Source organism: Pteropus alecto, unplaced genomic scaffold (assembly GCF_000325575.1).
Source record: "Pteropus alecto unplaced genomic scaffold, ASM32557v1 scaffold69, whole genome shotgun sequence".
Taxonomy (NCBI): Eukaryota; Metazoa; Chordata; class Mammalia; order Chiroptera; family Pteropodidae; genus Pteropus; species Pteropus alecto.
This window is the reverse complement of record NW_006494610.1, coordinates 3,221,238-3,238,270: the sequence shown is the minus strand read 5'-3', so window position 1 is coordinate 3,238,270 and position 17,033 is coordinate 3,221,238. Positions and strand designations below refer to the sequence as shown.

Below are 17,033 nucleotides of genomic sequence, written 5' to 3'. Positions count from 1 at the left end.
AAACTGCTTTATTAGCAGTAATTGTGACTTTATTGCCAGTAGAAATCCCAGATCATTTTTATGTCATATTACGATTGATGCAATTATCTTGAAATATCTTTTACCCACATCTCTACTTTGGAATTATAGTAGCTGTGAGACCTATAGTTAGCTCTTATCATTTACTGTGTTAACAAAAAATATACATATTTGCTCTATCACGATTTAAAAGTATTTCGATAACTGAACTTCAATATAATTGGTTTCCTTTGTAATCCTATGTATTTTGTTTTATGCATTTAAAACAATTATTCTAAGAAGGGAGTCCACAGGCCTCATCAGACTGCCAAAGGAGTCCATGGAACATAAAGGGTAAGAACTCTGCTTTAGAGTCTAGCCATCGATAAAGGGTGCCTATATTTTGTGGGGCAGATAGTAATATTAGGAAAAGGAAAGTAGTGAACGTATACCACAAAAGAATGAGCAACAAAATGTAAAAGTGGGTTTTTTGAACCACTGGACAAAGAACTTTCCTGACCTTTCCTGCTCTTTGTTCTGGCCCCCAAAAGCTATCACGGTCCGGATGGCCCCCAGAGCCTCTTCTGCCACAGCACCTGCTTTCGCATATGCAGCTAGTTCTTTGTCACTATATGCCGAGAGTATCTGTACAGAAGAGAAACATTCATAATTTTGTATGGGGAGAAAAGTTAAAAGACAGTCTGATCAACTCTTAAAGTTACTTTTTCTTCCCAAATCCTATCTTTTACCAAACATTGAAATCATGAAGCTAACAACACTCAGTATACCAGGTCCAAAGGCTTCTTCCACCCCTACACAGGCCAGATCTGATCTACCCTTGTGATATACTCCTCCAGGAGTAGTCAGGAAAAGGAAATAAACACATAACTCTCTACAAAAAGTTTTTGGGAACAGTTCAAGTTCCACAACTACTGTTTTTTCCTTTGCTAATTGCAAAATAACCTAAAATAAAATCATATTGTTTTGAAAGGATTCCCCATCTTTTCCTTCACTGCGTCACAATTTTTAATTACTATGAAAACAATACTTTCAGATCTACTCACGAACATTCTACTGAATAATAAGATGGCTATGCACGATGTTGCAAGAGAAAGGTAAAAAAAGAATCCAAACAAAAGAGATCCAATAGTTTATAAAGTAAAAACATCAACTCCGGAATGAGCAAAAATTGCCAGTAAAATTTCTCAACTTTCCATATTGGCTGAAGCAGAACAGGTTATGTGTATTTTATTGTAAGGCAAAATTGGCAGAGTGCCACTTAACTATCCATTAAAAATAAATCAAACAAATCCAAACTTTATTTAAATTGTTTATATTCACACAGGAGTTTGAAGAAATGTATATTTTAAAATTGTTTTTCCTTAAATAAGGATATAACCATAGATGTCATTTAAACTACTACACGAGAGGATTTACTCGAAGAAATAATAGCAGTGCAAAAAAAAAAAAATTATAATTGAGGTAATAACTGTAACATTTTGAATCACATTAAAAATAAATTTCCTTATTAAAGCACCATGTTAACAACATGCTTCAAACTGTGGTTTTAACTGACATTTAACACAGATTGACACAACTACAAATACCAGAACACTGCAACTTAAAAATAACTTTGCGTGTATGTGTGGGTCAACACACACAAAAATGCCCAAGTTTCACATACCTTTGCCCAGACAGCTGCAGACAGTCCCAGGACAGGGCTGATGGCCATTATCACAAGGGTGAGCTTCCATCCTCTGATGAACCCCACTATGAATCCTGCAAAAAACGTGGCTACTGCTTGAAAGAACATTCCAACCTTGTCACCAATTCCTTCACTGATTTTGGAGATGTCACTAAAAAAGATCACACTTAAGTGGTTACAGGCAGGAGGTCTTTAGTTAGAAAGGTGAAGCAGACATCTAACAAATAAACAGATAAAACTTATTCACACTACTGCAAGCCTCTTTCAGAGTCTTAGCCTCTTGAATGATATTTTTTTCCCACCTAATTACTGTACAAAGGGAGAGATCCTGGATTAGTTCCTTAATTTCTAAGAAATCAATGTAATTAAAGTTGATACTATTAAATTCGTTAATCCTATTAGAGGAGCATTAACATTTTGAACAGGAGTCAATTTGTTTAAAAGCGGAAGTTAGAAAGAGCTCCTTGCTTTTATCCTTAGCCATATTCTCAACACTGTCTATTCTCAATACAGCAGCTAGTGTGATCCTTTGAAAACTGAAGTCTGCACAGGTTACTCTTCAATCAAAAATGTGCAGTGGCTGCTCATTTCACTGAGTCAATGCTGAAGGCCAACCAGGTCCTAAATTCCTTGATCTTCCCTCCTTTTTGAACTCACTACACTCTTACCAGGACCTCCAATAAGAAAAAGTTTATCATCTACCTCCCCCTGCTGGAAAGTAAGCAACTTGAGGACAAAATCTTTGTCTTACTGGTATATCACAAACATCCAAAACAGTGCTCGACACATAATGGGCCCTCAATATTTGTTGAATAAGTGAAGAGTCAATAATTACTAAGACCAGTCTCTTTGTGAAGTCATTCAATCATTCATTTATTCAATCATCTTAATTGAGTACATAACATCTGTAAGGCCTTGTGGTAAGCTCCATGAGAGAAAAACAAATATTTAAGGTGAGCTCAGCTCTCAAATAAACCTACTAACTGAGGAGAAAAACTAACAGAAAAGGAAAATACACTGTGGCATAGGCTGTAAGTGCTAGAAACAGCTGTCACATGTTCTACTTCCAGTAAACAGCAAACACCTAATCTATTAACTTTTTTTTTTTCATTTAAAACCTTCACACAATTAGTGGTTAATTTCTTTATGAAAGTATGACATTAGTAATATACTTACTCTGTTAGCCGTGTATTGAGTTCAGTGATGTCATTGGTGTCAAACCAACCTATTTCTTGTCGCAGAATAGCATGAAAAAATTCTTTCCTAATTTTCCTAATCTGTCGGTTAGCTGCCAAAGTCCAGAATGACACTTGTATATAGGCGGCAATGAAAACTCCAGCACCTAATCCTGAGTAATAATATGCATATCTGGAAAATAATTAGAAAGTTGCTTTTAAGTATTGTCCTTTACTCATTTCTTTCAGGAGTAATCTTCAGAATTGGGAATTAATAAGTTTACTGAACTGACCACAAGGATTATGTAGGACATTATAACAAATACACATTAAATTTTTTACTTTTCTTAAATTATAAGAGGAGAATAGCACATTTATTTGAATTATCAGCTAAAGAAAAATAAATTTCTGCGGTTATACAAGAAAAAAATAGCAGTGTTAGCGAAACACTTTTAAACTGATATTGACAATTTGTACATACAATTTGATATTTCTTTCATAATTAATGTTCTAGACTTGCGTATCTCATACTAAACATTTTCACTACTATTCACATATTGCAAATGTAGGAATAAACAGATTGAGCATATGTAATGGTTCTTAGTCTAAGGTTTCTCATATTGTTTACACATAGAACCCAAAAACACCTCTTCCTATTTGGCAGAATTTGAAAAAAATTTTTAAATAGTATGCTAAAATGTCATGAATTCAAACATGACATTTGGAGTGAAGGCTTAACTATATTAGAGGAAAGTTAGTATCTCCAAAAATAATAAATTTTGTTTCCGTACTTTCAAATATATTTTTAATATAATTTAAAAAACTTTTTCCAGACGGAATCCTTTCAGGCCTGCTATAGCATACAAATAGTACTCATTTATATCAGCAACATTAACTGATATGTAAACATACAAACATTATGTTCCAAGCTTAATAGACATTAGCCTGTCTATTAAGAAGGCTAATGATGGGGGTGGGGAATGCCATAAATGACATTATTGGATCAGCTGACAAAATTGGAATACAGATGATAGATCTGATCAAAATATTGTTATCGATATTAAATTTACTGAAGTTGTCAACTTTACTGTGGTTATGAAGGGCATATCCTGTTCTTAGGAACCACACTGAAGTACTTATTAGTAAAGGGCCATGATATATTCGACTTACTTTAAATGGCAGGGTCAGGAGTGGTGTAAATGATAAAAATAGGTTAAAGAGTATAACAAAAAGTAAAGAGTATATATTAGCCAATTACCTAGTCATTTCTTCTTCCAGAATTCTGCCTGGATTTAACATTGACAATGAAAAATTCACTAAATAAAAACAAAATGAAACAAAAATAAGACATTTTTGAAAGGTTAAACTATTAATAGATATTGCCAGGTTTAAAAAAATCTTTTCACTTTTCTCTTTTCATTTTCAAATGCATTCTTTTCACTTTACAAATAAAAAGCCCAAGGGTTTAGGCGCAGGACATCTAAGGTCTAGATGGGGGAAGATAAGACCTCTCAGGTTCTTCCCTCATCTTGGTGGTTTGGGGCCTTCAGCAAAGCAGCTTCCCAAGGAGCCACAAAAGGCAGAGGAGGAAAAAATAAATGGTCCAAATAGAAAATACAGGATTTAAGCGGCACTCTTTTTCTTAGTGGTTCAAGTACTTTACAGATACTTGTGAGTGTAAATTTATTTTAATATATGCTTCCTTATGACCTAAGTAATAGAAAGATTGAATTACATCCATTGTAAAGGAAGAAAAATTAAAGACAAGGAAGATAACTGAGTTGCTCAGAGACAAGTCAGTGGATCAAATAGTCATCATTGTCATGTATTCCATGTCTTGTTTACTAGCAAAACTGTATTCTGGTATTTTTAAAGCATTATTAATTAGAAAGAAATACATTGTCCATTAATTTGGGCTAATATGATAAAAATGTCAGTGTGTCTTTCCTGGTTTTCATAATAGCTGGCATTTATTATTTATTTTATGACAGGCTCTGTTCTGAACACTTTACACATATTAATTCATTTACTTTTCATACAACCTATGAGTAAGACTATTTTAGAGATCCCCATTTTACATATGAGGAAGGAAATTGAGGCACAGAGATAAATTAACTTACCCAAAGTCATACCGCTAGCAAATAGTCTGCGTGTCCTAACACTATGCTATACAGCTCCTAACACTATACCATACTGATTAATTCGTGTGGTAATGACTTACTTTAACTTTTGAAAACACAAAGTGGAAAATAAAAAGAAATAGCTCATCTCTACTGTATTCACAAAATAATAGGATAAAATATCAACACAGCATTGCTAAGAAAACATACTAATGTAGGTAGTTCTCGTTTACCATGATGCTGGGAGAGAAACTAGTCTTTGTTCCTTTATCATGTGTAAATAACCCAGAGGTCATGTTTTCTGGGTGCTGTGTATCTTTCTTATCTTCTTTCAAAGAAAGATAAGGTTGACATTTATTTAAAACTTAAACTACTGTCAGGGTCAATTACCAAGCATAATTTCCCCCTCAGGACTGAACTTCTACTGATGTTCACAGCAAAGTTTTTCTTCTTATTACTCTTGCTCTTTGTCAGCTATCAGATCCTTGAGAAATCATACCATTTTATTTCTGTTCTTATCAGTTCAGTTCTGCAGGCTGATTTCCTTCCTTAGTTCTTCTTAAATATGTACCTTTGATATGCCAAATCAGAACTGAGTTTGGAATTAGAGGTGGACAAGCTATCCTAAAGATATGGTATTTGTAGAAATCATTGTTCAAAACCTTGGAAAACCTCCAGATATATGTGTTCAGGGTTGGTTGTTTCCTTGAACTTAGAAATCAGGTGAAATCTTAAATGAGTTTAACTCTCCTCCTACACCTACCTCAAACTTTTAAATTCTCTCAATAAGGATATAAAATTCAGATTGATCTTCCCTACTAGAAAATAAGAATTTATGGGCATTCCGAACTGGAACCCCTCCTTTCTCAGAGTCCCAGGCCAAGAATGGCAGTCTAGTACTAGGTTAGTAACCCTAGGAGCCCCAGAAATCCCAGGAAACCAGGATGATGGTGAGGCAACTATATGTTGATGTGTTCCCTAAAGAGTCATGGGACTCTAGATCTGGAGTTCTAGAGCTGGAAATCTCATGAGATTTTAGATCTAAAAAGGGCATAAACCTGGTCTTCTCAGGTGCTACCCATTATGCTTCAATCTCATAAAAAATTTCCAAATAGTTTTCTGGTTCAAGGATTCTCAGTGTTATCTGCCTGTTAGAATCACATTAGGAGCTTGAAAAATACAGAAGCCCAGGCTCCACCCAAGAGCATAAATCAAAACTTTTGACTGAATCTAGAGATCATATTTCTAAAAATACCCCAACATCCACTTGATTTTAATATGGAGGAGAAAATGCCCACTCTCACTCACCTGGATGCCTCCCAAAACAAGGAAATGGGGAATTCTTGAAGCTGCCTATTCATTTTATAGAGCTCCCATAGAATTAATTCACTTTATAGATGAATAAACATAAATTTATAATAGTTGTTTCATTTCTAAGTTCTTACAGCTAGTTTTCCCCAATATTCATTGATCATTTACTAAGTTCTAGACACTTTACATAAATCATCTTATTTAATTCTATCAGTAAGTCTATGATTACTTTTCAAAGATGAGATCAGTAAATATAGAAGTTAAGTAACTTTCCCAAGGTCATACATCTTGTGCATGAAGGGCCTAAATAACTGTACAACTTAAGGCTTACTTAAGGAGACACTACATAGGGAGTACTGATGATGATCACTTTTGAGTCTCAAATTAAGTCAATGTCTCCCTTCCTGAATTCTGCCTAAAACTTCCTTTGTCATATAGAAATATTCAGTACAAAACAAAGAGGTGGTGTTTGTCCATGGGGCTTATGCAGTATGGGCAGTTAATTAAGGTAACAAGGGGCTCAAAAGTGCCTTTTTTCTCTTAACTCCAAAGCCATGCGAGGACATGTAGGATATATCAATTTCCTCACAGAATTTCCTAGATTATTACAGTCACATAGACTTGGGACAAAATATATCAGGTTCTTGGTACTCTGCAGAAGAACTGTTTCCTATGACTCTGTCCTTAAGGTTTGGATGCAGAATGTTCTATGCATAGTTTCTGCACAACTGAGTCATTGTGAGGGAACAACCTTGTCACGTAGTGGCTTTATTCTGTTGACAAGGATGGGCTGTGTTCCCAATAAATCATTGTCAGACGCTCTTGTAATTTAAGCCATTTTCTTCTAACATTCTCTTCTCACTTGGCTCCCATTAAGTCTAGCTGTCCAAGAACGCAACAATTCTAAAGACTAGACTCTAAATAAACATCATGTCTATGAGACGAGCTAGTAAGCTCAGCTCTATCTTTCATATTCTATCTTCTTTCAACCTCCATGATTGTTGCTAAACTATGACTCTAAACATATCAATGAGCTCTTTGGATTTAGAGTGAGTATGAAATTTAAAGATTGCATTTCTCCAAGGAGGAATGAGAATATTACTTTTAAAAATTACCAAAGAGTAGACATTGGATATTAATAACATTAGAGGGACTTCCCATTCTAATCCTCCGAGATAGTCAATAAGGCCTAATGATAAATGTGGCTAAAAATGTCGTAACGTTTGGAGGCTACTGAAACTAAGCTGGCAACTCTAGTGGGTTTAGCGTTCCAGCAAGCACAGGTCTGTCAGTGACTTGTTCGTGCCATTCCTCAGAAAGACCTTGAGTTTGGCCCTAGGCACAGCACATGGCACCTGCCTGCCTGTCCAACTTCACAGTAATTCGGTTGCATAATTAGAAGCAAGTAAAAAACAAGCAAACTGCTCCAAATAAGAAAACTGTGGAATTATTCTGGTGTTCTAAAAACCAGACTAGTAAAAGTAGTACAAATGCTAACTTATTTGTGATAAGTGTGTTGCATTGTTTTAATCTGATTTTTTTAAAAAAAATTTAAGTGTGATAAAATACACATAACATAACATTTACCATCAACCATTTTAAGTGCACAAATCTGTAGCATTAAGTATATTCACATTGTTGTACAACCAATCTCCAGAACTTTTTTTACGTTGCAAAACTGAAACTTTATGCATTAAACAACTCCTCATTTCCTCCTACCCCCAATCCCTGGTAACCATTATTCTACTTTCTGTTTCTATGAATTTGACTACTCTAGATACCTCATAGAAGTGGAATCATACAGTGTTTATCTTTTTGTATTCGACTGGCTTGTTTCACTTAGCATAATGTCCTCAAGGTTCATCCATGTTGCCGCATGTGTCAGGATTTCCTTTCTTTTTAAGGCTGAATATTGTTCCATTGTACAATATATCATATTTTGTTTATCCATTCATCCATTAATCTGACTCTTTTTAATCCTGATTTGAAACCAGTTTTTGACTGATGTGTCTGAATATGAGCATCACCCTGCTTTATATATGTATAAAGCATAATAATCTATAGAGCTTCTAAAAAGTCAAAAGAAAACAAATAGAAAATTCCCACCCCTCATTTCCTTAAAGGCTTTCTAAATGTCTTATATTACTCCAACTTTACCTTTATGGTGTTTATGTTAAAGTTTTGGTCACTGGTTAAACACAGTAATCCATTTAAAAGTTTCCCAAACATATTTTTTTAAAAAGAGAAAGCACAATTATTTACATTGGCAGTATCATGTATTTATATGGTAATGAGCATGGTTTAGATAATAAGAAAACCTGGATTTGATTTCTGTCCTAACACTCACCAGCTATGTAACTTTGGACAAGTTATTTATCCTCTCTGAGCCTCAGTTTCCTCATATGTTAAGAAGAACAGTATTACCTACTATGTAAGACTGTTTTTATGAGGGTTAAGTGAAATAGGACCTAGCAGATAAGAAATACAATGAAAGATTACTATTATTGTTGTTACTTTTATTATAACGAGGGTCTTCTCAGAAACACTAGTAATTGAGAATACATAAATTGTGTTTTTGTAGGAGCTTTTTTTTTCTATTCAAAGGATGCTTTTACTAGTTTTCTAAAAGGTATTAATGTTTATCAGTATTTATGTATACAGGTCCTAGTGTATAAATCAAGCAATCATATTCTCTTAGGTAATTACACATAAGCCCTATGCTGCTAACCAAATATACAGTTCTTAATCTGTGAACACTGAAAACTCTTACTGAATATTATCTAAATTATAGGGTCCACTTTTTCTCAGGCATCTTTGCTATGAAAGCTGTCTTTTCTTTATGGGTATTTTTTCCTTATATTCCACCATCTGTGTACCAATAAATCTCCACTCAATCTTCTCTAATCTAGTGCCCAAAAGGTTGTTTGGAAGGAACTGAGCCTCAGGCCTGGTAGAAAGTTGAAACTGCCTTTCTTTCTATGTGTAATTTGGCTAATACGAAAATAACTATGTCCATTGGAACTTCATCCCAGTGCTGTTGTCCCAGTCCCTGTTTAGAGACATTAACTTATGGGACTCTGTTGGCTCTTCAATAATTATAGTTCTTTGGGTGTGTTTCAAAGCACATCATTCTCATCTTGAATTCATTCACTTTTTAATGAAGTGTTATAGCAAGGTCCAGCTAACCTGATTTATCCAAAAACTTGAGACAGAAAGTGCCTGTAATAAAAATAAAAAATAAAAAAAATAAAAAAAGACGGGAGAAGAAAAGGAAACCAGAAACAGATCTACAAGCTGGACACAGCTAAGAAGTACTGCCATGTTAACTGGTATCTTTTGAAATTTACCAGTAATCACTAATGGGATGAATATTGAATAGGTATACTGTTACAGTTCCACTGTCTTCATGTACAGTGACTTCTCTACTTTCTATATATTTCCTTATCCTGTCAAACAGCATACACCCAGTTCTTGAAATTTGAGTATTCAAGGAATTTTCTGACAATTTCACAATTTCTTCTGTAATACCTAGAGTCATCAGATATCTAAATCATTAAACAAGTACATGATGAATAGCAAAATCAATTTCTAATCTTTCACCTAGTTAAAGGAGTACGATACATTAAAAAAACAAGTAGAGAAATGCTTACCTGGAAAGGATAAGTTTCCTGAGGCAATAACAAATCTGTCAGTCATGTCTCCAAATACTATCATCATTAGAGGGAGGCCTGATCCATGAGCAATGGCCATGATTGTGCCCAGGGACATAAATAATTTATCCTGCCAATCAGAGTATCGAAACTGAAAAAAAAAAAAACTTATCTTACCTTGTGGTATAGAATTTCTCTTTTCCACAATTATATGTTCTTTGGATTTTTATTTAAGGTCAGTACATTTGTAATAGTTGCAAATAAATGTATTAGGTAAGAAGGAGAATTTCAACCCAAATCATTGACAGACTAATTTCATGATTCTATTTATTTTATATTCTGTGAAGAAATCAATCTGATTCTGTTTAATCAGTATCTTATTTGCTTGAATGACTGTAATATAATCAGAAGGGATAAAGGTTTGGTTCTAAGAAGAAATGTTGTTTGATCTTCCAGAACTCCTGATGTAGTGAATTAAGGACAACTAGGAGTACACACGCACACACATACACACACACCCTAACAAACACATGCACATATGCACATGCACACGCACATTACATCCTTTAAAATGACATTCAGAATATTTCAGAGGGAGAATTACAAGTAGGAGAAACAGGACTTCTGAGTTTTGAGAATAAGATCCCCTTAAAAGGTTTAAGTTCGCTTTTGAAAGGCAGCTCAGTAGTGAAGTGAAACAAACATTATGGAGTACCTATCTGTGTACGTTAGAGCAGTGGTCCCCAACATTTTGGCACCAGGGACCAGTACTCCTATGAGAATCTAATGCCTGATCATCTGAAGTGGAGCTGAGGTGGTGATGCTAGCGCTGGGGAGTGGCTGCAAATACAGATGAAGCTTCACTTGTTTGCCCACCACTCACCTGCTGTGCGGCCTGGTTCCTAACAGGCCAGACCTGTAAGGATTCGAGGCCTGGGGTGTTGGGAACCCCTGCTTTAGAGAATTCTTGCTCATGGAGAGGATGCTCATTACAGAATCTTAAAGAGTAGGAGGAGTTAGTTAAAGAATTGGGGAATGCACAGGAAATAGGGAATGTTTAGGCTTAGAAGAGCAAGGTGACTAGAAACTGCATAGAGTTTTCAGGCAGCTCCACATGGTGGAATTCCTGAAGTGGACAGTACAGAGTGTGGAGACGATATTAGAGAGAGGTAGAAAAGGCCTCAAGGGCCATACCAGGGATCTTGGTCTTATCTTAGTATCATCCATGTACAATGTACTTAGTACTATCACTTAGAGGGGGGACACTAGTTGTCACAGTGAAGTACGCAACACTCACAAATGAAAATAGCTGATCAATGTCATAATACGCCAAAGACTTTTCCTTCACTGTTTGTTTTTCAATCTTCTCCAGTTTCTCACTTTTTCTTCTCATTTTTGATGAACTGTTCTTTGGCTCTCTTTGTTCTCCCTTCCTCCTCTTTCAGACTACATCATTGTCTTATTTTTCCATTTCTATACCTTCCCCTCTGTCCCTTGCATCTCTCCCCTCTTTTAAACTTTTTCCCTCTATCCATTTTCCTCACTCCACCCCACCTGCTTTTTGGGGACAAGGGACAGTCATCAGGAGAATGGATGAGTCAGACTTGGCAGAGTGGGGTTTTTAAGAGCTGAAGCTGAGTCAGATAGGGTCAATACCCCAGGGCAGGATGAGGTCAGACACACATGGTGAGGTGGGGAGGGGGAGTGTGTGTGCAAACTTTCCTCAGAGAGTTCCAGAAGTTCAGTAAGGGAAGGCCAAATTCTATCATCAAACACACAGGGCAAGCAAGAGTGCCAAAAGAGACAAAGGGTCAGAAGCCAAGTGAAGTTTGGAACAAAAAAAGGGGAGCAAGTGAAGTCAAGAGCAAATGGGGAAGGGTCCCTGAAATTGCTATAAAAGAGACTAGTGTCCCCAGGGTTCAATTCTGTGGTTCCTAGGGAAGGGAGTTAGAACACTTGGGTCTGTCCACTACAGTTTCAAGCACAGGATCAGGTCGTCATGTAATGTTTTCTTTACTGAATATTTACATGAAATTGAGGAATATTTTAAATGCTTTTCAAACTACTTAAGTAAAATTTCCTTGTTTCTAAGCAATGTACTAAGTATAGCTAGATTGTTTTCAGTGATTTTTCAACAAAACAATACATTTCTAATTTCTGATGGAGTAGTTTTGTAAATGTCTAGTCACTATGCAATACACCTGAAACTAATATAATATTGTAAGTTAATTGTAATTGAACGATGAGAGAGAGAAGTTTTTTTAAAAGTACAGTATTTTTCCTAAATCTCTTTTGAGACAAAAAAAAATCTATTCAGAGTCTGAAAAAGATTACATTTATATTTAATTTAAATTTTAGCTTTTATATTCAAGAAAATTTCCACATTTCTACTTTAAGGTTCATGGTATTTTATTTTATGTAGGAGGCAGATTGAAAACCTATGCAACAAAACCAGATTTAGTTTTACAGCTTATCCTCTAAAGCACTAAATTAAAAAAAATACTCTTATTGATACTTTTAAACAAAAACATCACAAGAATAAGGAAGAAGAGAATAAATAGGGGCTTTGTGGTGACTTGAGAAATCTGCAGCGATGTTCAAGACCTACGATGTTTTGGTGTCTTTTCAGCCATTTACTTATTAAGTTGGAAATTTCAGCTGACATGCTACTTAATATCAACTTTTTTTACTACTGAATAATGGCTATCATAGTTTGAAACACATCATATTTACCACAAGTGGGCAAACACTTTCTTGGGCCGCCTCTCTGAGACAAATGAAAAACAGATTACACTTCTTGCAAAAATATGTTGGCTTGCCTCGTGCCAGCAGAAAGCCACTGAGAATTGTGCTGAACATAATCTAAATCTCTAATAGTTACTCTACATTTAATCAATTATCTTGGAAGCCAAATGTGGACACAGACTTCTTAATTGTCTTAAAATTTCTATAGTTAACAATCACTTTACATGCAAGCTTATTTTAAGCTAAATGTGTGGGGGTTTTGTGAAACAAATGCAGAGATTCATTTTTCTGAAATTGGTTAGTTTGTCTGGTGCTACGAACACAAATCCTATTTTCAATTTCACTGTAAACCAGTTAGCTCTGTTCTGTTTCATAGCCAACCCACCCCTACCTCTTTTATCATCCATCTTGGGCCATGACTACAATGAGCCAACCTCAGCCAGCACAGGTGTAGCAGGGAAAAAATCTGTCACTGCCTGTAGACAATCTTAAAGTGCTGGCTCTATAACTATTGATTCTACACCATATTTGAATGAAGGAAAGAATTATTCACATTTATTATTTAACAACTTACCAGTGTTAATGGTCCAATCAAATTCACTTTCTTTTTCCTGTCTTGTTCGCTGTAAAGAATATAATTGTTTGAATTCGAAACTATTACAAAATGTTTCATAGTCAACTGAATATAAATTTGAGATGTTATCACATTCAACTATTATAATATTTTCAAATATAAAACAGTGATGTCCACAAATTGTCAAAATTATCCAGTTCAACAAATATTGCAAGGCAATCACCAAGTAACTGAAGTAACTGTCCAAGGTACTACAAGGATATCTGGATAAACAAGAAATGGTCACCTTCCTTACAGAGCTCACATACAGGGGGAAGATGAATGTATTAATAATGTCTGCCAAATCAATTACACTCCCCCCTTACCTGCAGTTTTGCTTTCCACAGTTTCAGTTACCCATAGTCAACTATAGTCTGAAAATATTAAGTGGAAAATTCTAGAAATAAACAATTCAAAAGTTTTAAATTGCACACCATTCTGAGTATTGTAATGACATCTCTCTCTGTACCGCTGAGGACATAAATCATCCCTTTGTCTAGTGTATCTATGCTGTAGATGCTACTCACCTCTTAGAAGTGATCTCAGTTATCAGATCGACCATGACAGTATCACTGTGCTTGTGTTCAAATAACTCTCATTTTACTTAATGGCTTCAAAGCGCAAGAGCGGTGATGGCAAAAATTTGCACATGCCAAAGAGAAGCCTTAAAGTGCTTCCTTTAAGTGAAAAGGTAAAAGTTCTCAACTTAATAAGGCATTTTATCATCTCACATCATCACAAGATAAGGAAAGGTGAATATAGTACAATAAGATATTTTGACAGAGAGAAAGAGAGGGAGAGAGAAAACATTCACATAACTTTTATTATAGCATATTGTTATAACTATTCTATTTTACTATTAGTTATGGTTGTTAATCTCTTACTGTGTCAATTTTTATAAATTAAACTTTATCACAGGTATGCATGCATAGGGAAAAACAGAATATATGTAGGGTTCTATACTATCTGAGGTTTCAGGCATCCACAGGGGGGTCTCGGAGTGTATTCCCCATGGATAAGGGGGAACCAGTATAAATTCTTCCTTTGCTGAAAAAAAATACATGTTGATCTAAATATAGTAAGGGTCACTCTTCTGAAGTTTTATGGCGAGTGGTGTCAGGAAGTCCTGTTTGCTCTACATTCAAAATACATCCTGAATTCAACCTCTGCTCACCAATTTTACTGCTACCCCAGTAGCTCAGGAGAACTCCTGTTAGTCTCCCCACTTCCACTTATGCCCCCTTTAGTCTATTCTCAACACAACAGCCAGAGTAATCATTTAAAAATTCGAATCATATCACACTACTATTCTCACTTTTCTCAGAGTAAAAACCAAATCCTACATTGGCTTCTAGAGCCCTACATGATCTGTTTCCTCGTTACCTCTCTGACTACCTTGACCACTTCCATGGCTGCTTGCTCTGTTCCAGGCACCATGGCCCCTCTGCTGTTCTGTGAACACACCAAACATTTTCCCATTGCAGAGTCTTTACATTTTCAGTCACCTCCGCCAGGAATGCTCTCTCTTCAGACACCCACAGAGCTCTCTTCTCTCACTTCTTCCATATCCGTGCTCAAATATTGCCTTCTCAATAAGACCTGCTGCCTTATTTAAAATTGTAAACTACTTCCTCCTTGTACTCCTGATTTCCTTGGCCTCAATTAATGTTTTTCTATAGCATTCATTACCTTCTAACATTTGTTGTAGTTTACTTATTTAGCATGTATATTATTTATGTCTGCCTGTCATACAATAAACTCCATGAGGGCAAAGGTTTTATTTTATTTTTACCTAAAATGCATTTATTTAGCTTAAATTTCCAGATAGGTGATAAAGTTTTAATCATAAAACTTGATCCCAAATTATTTAGAACATTTGCTAAAATCAAAGGACAGACATCTGCCACTAAGTATATTCAAAGGAATGTGCCACAGGCAATAGCAGCATGATTAGAATAATCATATAACTAACTCTTAATTTGCCCTAAATAACTAAAGTGAGTTTAACTTCCTTTGAATGTATAAGCTTTGGTCTGCTTTTTATAAAAATTAGTCTCATTTCATTTAATTTCATAATCTTACAGTCTTAACGTATTCTTAACTTTTCATATTCCTCTTTTGGACTGTTTTCTTCTTTCCAACAGAAGGCTGTGAGCTCCACTTCTGCGACCTTCCTTAGGTTTTGGAGTGTTACTGCATTTTTCACAGGGATAGCTCCTTTGTACACTCATCAAATGTTCAGCCAGGGCAAGACATAAATAGCCTTTCTTGTGAAAATGCCATCTATTTATAGATTCACAGTCAATCCCAGCCTAAATTGGCAGTTGATGAACACCACATCTTTCTGGTAGAAATACTACCACCCATCGGTTTTCCAATTCTATATGGCAAACTAAATTTTCTGTGAATGAGCACCATAGTACTTAGAAGGAATAGAGCAATATCACTGTATGAAGAAGTTAACAGTCTAAAATAATGCTTCTGTTTAAACATCAGATAGGTGTATTGCAGTTGGCTAATCAGTTCCCTTGCAGCTTGAGGACACACTTGATAAATTTGTCCCTCTGGGTGATTACTCGATGACACAGGTCAATTAGTTCTGGATGGCCTGGTGTGAACTCAGAGACCATAACAACTTCATAAACTATTTGAAGCTAAAGGAGAAAATGATTCACTATTCCCACAGTGAAAGAGGAAACAGAGACAACACACCATTGACTGGTTGCTTCTGCTCCTACTAGGGCCAGTGAAGTGCTCTTAACAAGGGCCCCTGGGAACCAAGAAGCCAGCGCCAGGAGAAAGACGCGCACGCAAAGGAAACACTGAGGTTTCCGCCTTACATTTGAACAACATCTGATTTGGAAGCGCAGGTTACAGAAGAATAGGCTGCCCGAGGACCTCCTCCCTATCTCACTGCCCAGAACGAAGAAATACGGAACCCGGCTGGCGCTGGGAGGAGGGGGAAGGGGTAAGAAAAAGAGGAACAGGAATGAGGGGGAGGAGGGAGTTTTTGCTTCACGACCTCTGTTCTAAAAAGCACAACCATCAACAGCAGATGTCTGGTGCTCTATAAGCATGAAAAATCAGATGATGTTTATGAAAGTTATTTGTAAAAGTTTTGAGTTATATAATGCAAGGGATGTTATACAACGCAGATATTCATCGAATCACCCTGCACAAAAGGAAGCGGGCACTTTTAAAGACAGCCTCTTCTTCCTGAGCCTGTTGCAAAAGAGGCATCTGTAACATTCCTTAAGAAAGGTCAGAACCTCAGACAAGACTCTCCAAAGAACCTCCAAAACAAAGGCCAAAGGCATCAAACAGATTTTTCTCAACTTCTTTACGAGGCCGAATTTGGCCCCGCTGATCCCCGGGTAACGGAAAAACGGTGCCGGATGATGTACCTGCTGCTGCTCAGTTCAAAGTCACCTTCTTCTGCTCTCACCCGGCGCCGGGCAGTTCCGTTCCTTCCCGCCTCGGGATCCATCTCAGCCTGGGGAGAAACCACAGCTTCAGGTCCAAATGCACTCACCCCAGCTCGGGAAGGACAGCCAGCCTCCTCGCAGCCCCCGCCCGAGGGGTGCGAGCCGGGCGCGGGGGTCGGGCCCAGGGGGGTCGGGCCCAGGGGCGCCGGGTGGAGGTCCCGCTGTCCCCGCCTCGCGCCCACCATCCCGGGGGTTCCCGGCGCTCCCGGGCCTCGCTCACCTCAGACCCAGC

General features: G+C 36.6%; 1 protein-coding gene across 3 annotated transcripts in view; it reads right to left on the bottom strand.

The window, feature by feature from the left end:
- The window catches only part of LOC102880063 (phosphatidylcholine translocator ABCB4), a 71,865-nt gene extending 55,062 nt beyond the window's left edge, over window positions 1-16,803 (bottom strand). For all 3 annotated transcript variants that reach the window (XM_006925722.3, XM_006925723.3, XM_006925724.3), the window contains exons 1-7: window positions 16,721-16,803; window positions 13,278-13,326; window positions 9,959-10,109; window positions 4,136-4,193; window positions 2,879-3,070; window positions 1,682-1,853; window positions 518-642 (exon numbers count right to left, since the gene is read on the bottom strand). In XM_006925722.3, the coding sequence (XP_006925784.1) occupies window positions 518-642; window positions 1,682-1,853; window positions 2,879-3,070; window positions 4,136-4,193; window positions 9,959-10,109; window positions 13,278-13,326; window positions 16,721-16,803 (830 nt within the window). The remainder of the gene's footprint in view (window positions 1-517; window positions 643-1,681; window positions 1,854-2,878; window positions 3,071-4,135; window positions 4,194-9,958; window positions 10,110-13,277; window positions 13,327-16,720) is intronic.
- Between the last annotated feature and the right edge of the window lie 230 nt (window positions 16,804-17,033).